This window comes from Condylura cristata, unplaced genomic scaffold (assembly GCF_000260355.1).
Source record: "Condylura cristata isolate star-nosed mole 26May11 unplaced genomic scaffold, ConCri1.0 scaffold00008, whole genome shotgun sequence".
In the NCBI taxonomy this organism is placed as follows: domain Eukaryota; kingdom Metazoa; phylum Chordata; class Mammalia; order Eulipotyphla; family Talpidae; genus Condylura; species Condylura cristata.
Window position 1 is genome coordinate 59,108,255 of NW_004567109.1, and position 5,707 is coordinate 59,113,961.

Consider the following 5,707-nt stretch of genomic DNA (forward strand, 5'->3'; position numbering starts at 1 on the left):
CGGACACTTCTTTTCCACCTTCTGATCCTCAGTTTCCCTACTTGTGAAGTAGGGCGATAACATATTTCAGAAGATACAATATAATGGAGAATGGCAAACTGGGTTGGAATTCTGCACCTCCTGAGCCTCAATGTTCTGATTCATAAAATGGAACCTAGCAAGGGCAAGGGTTAGCTGGCTTCATTTCCCGCACTGAGGTCTGCGTTCCTGCACAGGAGAGCTGCGCACTAAATACTTGGGGTGGGGGAGGGGTGAATGAATGAGGAATGCCTGTTACTCCCTCTGCCAGAGACACTCTCGGGTTCTTCTCCAGCTGATTTCTTGTCCATCAGCTGGCGCTGACAGCCTTCAGATTCCCCTAAGTCCCCACCCCCTTACCCACCCTGATCTATTTTATTGTCTACCTGGCTTTGATCACTATATTATGGGATCTTAATTGCTTGCTATTTCTGTCTCCACCTTTAGCATACCTATCTAACTATAGGGCACCCATTACAGCCCTGGCACATACGTGACCAATAAATATTTTAATGGGTTCCCTTCTTCCAACCATTGGACACTTTCTAGGTTTCTCCTACTGGTAGGCACGTGGTCCTACCATCCTCAGCCGGGTCACCCGTCTGGACTGTCTTCAAGCCCTTTGAAGGGCTGTGTCCCCCCACACACCGGACCCCATAGACGTGCTCAGCCCAGGCGAGGGTATGTCCTCCAGTGGAAAGAGGCTGGCGCATAGTAGGCCCCCTCGGGGTGCTGGCATAAATGAAAGACAGGCCAGCAAGCTGATCAGCCTGGCACCCTGAGGGTACCCAGCTGCCCGGCGCGCCTTCCCGCCCCAGGAGCGGGAGGCTCCGCGGTTCCCTTCCTGCGGCCTGCTGCAAACTTTCAAAAGATGCGGCGGCAGCGTCCCCGCCCCTGCGCGCGCGGCTGGAGGCAGCGGGAGGCGGAGGCGGAGCCGGCGGGCCCGGCCGGTGGCTCCGCCTCCTCCTCCTGCCGCCGCCTCCCTCCCGGCACCCGCCCCAGCTGCCGCCCGCCGGCTCGCCCGTGCAGCCGCGATGCCCGGGAGCCCGACCCCGGCCCGGGTCCCGGGCCCACCCCGTAATTAAGCTTCCGTGCGCCCCGAGTGCGCCGCGGCCAACGCGACTCCAGACGCAGCGATGGGCAACACCGTTCACAGGACCCTGCCAGGTACGCCGGGGAGCCCTGCCCGGGAGGCAGACGCTGGGGTTCTCTTCTCCCCGAGGGACCCGCTGGGTGACTTCCGGAGAGCCACCCTCTCCCCCGTGAAGCCCTCGGCGCGCGGCGTGCTGGAGTCGCCGGTGTCTCTGGGACCCCGACTCCGCGAGCGCGGGGCTTTGCGCTTCGGGAGGGCGGGTACCGCGTCTCGGTTACCTTGGGGACCCCTTTCCGGGTCCTCCCGGCTTTGGTCAGATGCGCGAAGGGGTCGCTGGGGCGATGCCGTGCGCCCCCTCGCCTTTGTTCCAGTCGGAGAACTGATGAGTGAGCCTTAGGAACCCCGGGGGTTGACTGGAGCCGGGCTCCCTAGGGCTTCCGACGGCCAGAAGCGGCCGGCTTTGCTGGAACTGCAGTTGCTGAGAGTCGGTGGTGCTGACATGGGTTCCCCAGTTTCCAACCGCCCAGCGCCCCACGTTCATGCTGCCTGGTCTTGACCACGTTCCCACGCGGACCCCGGCTGCGCCCCCCTCTGGTATCCGCTCAACTGGGGTCTCTCCAGCCCCTGGGAGTTGCCATGGCAGAATGCATCGCCCCCTAGTTAACGCCACCTCAGGATTTCTGGAACCAGATAAGGAGATGCAAGTGGAGGGGGGTGGGGGGAGATGGGCTGGGGAAATACAGGCCTTAGTAGAAAATAACCTGGTGTTTGTGGGATCAGAACAGCTTGCAGCCGTATGCAAAGAAGCTTCACTGTTCGCAGTAGAGATGTATATTATTTAGGGTTTTACAAAGGAAAAAAATCCAAGCACAGAGGAGAAATGACTCACCCAAGGTCACACCGCTGTGGGGAGAACCTGGATTGGAACCGTTTGCAGGCCCTAATTTCCCCACTGCAAGTCTTTAGAAGAAGTCTGTTTTGTCTTAAGGCAGGGCGTTTGTAGCATCCTTTAAGCAGAAGGTGAAAGATCTGTGTGTGTTTAAAGTTCCAAAGCCACTCAAGTGTGGGATGAATTTTGCTGAGATTTTAGGAGAAAGGGACACATTCCCATATAGTCCTCCAGGCTTTATATCAAAAAATAAGAGTTTCTTCCCCGGGATGGGATTGAAGTGGAGGATGCTGTGCTCTGGATTCCCAGGGCTGGTTTGTGAAGAGGAGCCAATTCCATCTATTTTATAAGCCTGTGGGCAGTTTTCAGTCTACTGCACTCACCTCCAAATTCTCAGAGAGGTGAAGTCATCAGTAGAGGAGCACCAGCTAGTCTCAGGCAGAGGTGGGATTTGAACCCAGATCTGCTCAATGGAGGGTGGCTCCTCTGAACATGGCTATTGCTAGGGTGGGGGGGAATCCACCCACTCAGTCAGAAGTCCAGGGATGCTCTCCCAGGCACAGACACTGGTTGAGGCCTGGGCCCCTCTATAGGATTTTGTAATTAAGAAATGTTTATTTCTTCTAAAAAGTCATTCTGCCACTTGTGGGTCAGCCTTGGGATGGGCCAAGGGACGGAGAGGCCAGAGGCCAAATGGGCTAAATATAGATGGAGATTTATGTCATCCCCATCCCACTGGGAGCTTGCTCTGTGCACTGAGTCCCCTTGAACTGGGAGCTTGGGGTTAAGATTGGTTACCTGCTGCTGTAGCTAAGTGTAGAAAATTCAGCTCTCCACTCGGCCTGCAGGTTTCCTTAAGATTGAGGATGGTGACAGAACTGGAATCCCTGTTTGCTGATCCCCAGAATATGAAGGGCCATTTAATGTTTGTGACATTAGATTCTATAATTAGTTTCTCACACATACTGTTTCTTATATCTCTGTGCTAGTACGTGGTGCATTCCTTCCCCCCAACCTGAATTATCCTTTGTTATCTAGTCTGGCTTTCAAATGTCAGCCTGGCTGTCACCTCCTCCAGGAAGCCTTCCCTGACCAACCATGCCTAACCCCATTTTTGCTCTGCTACATGGATACTTTCTAAAGTGTCTGCTTGTTGTTTAACCACAATATATTGTCATCACCCCATTCTAAGACTCACTCTGGGGCTGCCTGAGGACAGGCCCAAAGATGTCTTGATCATCTTGTGTCTGTGGTTGCCCAGCCCTGAGCCTGGTGCCTGGCAAGTGCTCAAAGACTGGTGGTGGAGCTCACATGTTGTCTGAATCTTAGACTGAAAGAACACTTGGCTCAGACTTGCCCTGTAGAAATCCTTGTGCTGCCGTTCTCAGGAAAAGGACACATGCGTGGGGTTCCTTCTACGGGACTGGAAATAGAGAGCTGGCATTTGCTGAGCACCTGGATTCTGTGCCAGGCTTCCTGCATATGTGACTTCATTTACATGCCAAGCACGCTTCTCCTTACGGCTCCTGCACTTGCCGATCCCTCTGCCTGGAATATTCTTCTACCAGCCCTCCACCTGACCTCCCCCTTGCTTCCTCCAGGCCTCTGCCCCAATGTCATTCCTGCCATAGCCCTGCCCCCACCATGCCCTCTAGGTGTTTCTCTGCCATGGCCATCACCCTGCTCCTCCTGCTGCATGGGTAGTTAACTGTTTATTATCTCTCTCCCCAGGGAGGGCTTCCTCTGCTTTATTCACTACTGCACTGGGAGCAGTGGGAGGAAGTAGTAGAGGTTCAGCTAATAGCTGCTGAATGAACAAATTAATTCTCGAAACAGCCCTGCAAGGTAGGGCTCATTCTCCAGATGAGTAAACCTAGGCTCAGAGAGATGTGATGACTGCTCCCAGCTCCCAGCTTCTCAGTTGGCTGAACTAGCATTGAAATGCAGGTTTATTTAGCTCCAAAGTCCTACGTTCTTCCACTGACCTGCAGAATAAAAATCTGTGCATCAAGTAACATCTAAGGCTTCCTGGAGGAGGAGGCTACATATGACATGTTATTGTATACAATAAAAAAGTGTCAAAGAAAGGGGACAGGCTTTATGATTGATTTCTGGGAAGCCATGTGGCAGCCTAGCAAAGGGCATCCTCAAATTCAGAGGGTAAACAGAAGTGGACAGTTGTCCCTAGAGTCCCTATGTTACAGGGCACCCCAATGTAAATTGGGTTGCCCGTCTGTGGGTCTTCACCCACGCGCTTGCGATTCAATCGTATTATGGACACACTCAAAAAGGTCAAATAATGGATTTATTTATAAGGAGAAAGGTAAAGGAATAACTCAGGGAATGAGGGAGAGAAATACAAGTTAACTAGAATGTCCTACCAGTTCTGCTGACTTGGACTCCACCAGCATGCTGAAAACCAAACCCATCGAGAGCCAAAACGATCAGGCCAAGAGACCCCCAGAACCCACATGTCCGGTTTTATCCCAACCTGGCTGCTCAGCTCCACCCTCACATCCCCGTGCTTCTCCTTGGTACTGATGGGATTTGGACTTCCAGCATCTGGAGTGGGGGCGGAGTCCATGAAACCTGTACCTGTTACACCTAGAGAACTTTATTTGTTAAGCTCCTATGCATTTGCATTCTAATTGCATTTCAATCCTGCCATTTGGTAGCTGAGAAGAGTGAGGCAGAGAGATCAAATTCTTGCCCAGACACAGTTAGGCTTTAGCAAAGTTGGGTTTAGAAGAGTCAGGTCTGTCTCATGTCTAATACTACCCCTTCCTTCTATTGAACTTCATAGCCTTGGGTTCTGAAGCTGTCCTTTGAGGGGGGAAGGGGGGGAAGGTGTGTAAACAGATGGAGGTAGGAGAGGGTAAACTTCCAGGGTGGAGGGAGTGGATGGATGGCGGGTCCTCCAAGAGGAATTCTTTCAGTCCCTCCCTCAGCACGCACTTCTGGAGCTCACCATAGATCTGGTTGGAGAGGAAGCTCAATTCAAACCACACGATGGGTTTAATCATTAAGTTGATCCACACTTGACCCCGTCATCCGCCGTTTTCAGTGTGAGTTCAGTCATCGGGCATTTGGAGCGAGGGAAGTATGTTGGCCCTGCCAACTTATTTCAAATCCTTATACCAACTCTGTGTGTGTGTGTGGGGGGGGGCGCTGTATGTGTCCCCAGTTTTACAGGGAGACAAGTGGAGGCTCAGGAGATGAAAGACTTGGAGACTCCGGGTGAGACAGGTTTTCTAACCCCATGGGCAGTCTGCTCCCAGATAGGGGCTTGGGGGTGCCAGCCCCCCACTGCCCCAGTGACGCCTGCTGCCCTCTGGCTGGTGATGTTCCCCGGCCTGCCCAGCAGAACCATTTCGCCCATCCTGCACTTGCACAGCCCCTTGGCAGGCAGTAGTGCCCGTTCTCACTGTCCTTATAGCCATTGCCATGCTGACCCAGTGACAACATTCCTCAACTTTTGCACCTTCTTTCTCCTTTCCCCAGTCACAATGTAAAGTCAGGCTGGGCTTTATCTCACTCTATATGCCTCCCTCCCACGTGGTCATTAAGAACCACTTTTATAGCCTCAGGGTTGAGCAAGCCTCTCAGAGTGATAGTCCTTTCCTCTGGCAGCCCTGAAACTTGCCAGGCTGTCAACACCAGGTCAGGGCCTGACCAGTCAGGGCTCCATGGTGACTCCTGCAAGGATG

At 53.3% G+C, this 5,707-nt stretch overlaps 1 protein-coding gene across 1 annotated transcript in view; it reads left to right on the forward strand.

Moving 5' to 3' along the window:
- The first annotated feature begins 1,013 nt into the window (after positions 1 to 1,013).
- NEURL1B (neuralized E3 ubiquitin protein ligase 1B) overlaps positions 1,014 to 5,707 on the forward strand; it is a 41,617-nt gene continuing 36,923 nt past the window's right edge. Inside the window, exon 1 of the mRNA XM_004679222.2 lies at positions 1,014 to 1,185. Within this exon, the coding sequence (XP_004679279.1) occupies positions 1,155 to 1,185 (31 nt within the window). The 5' untranslated portion in view covers positions 1,014 to 1,154. The remainder of the gene's footprint in view (positions 1,186 to 5,707) is intronic.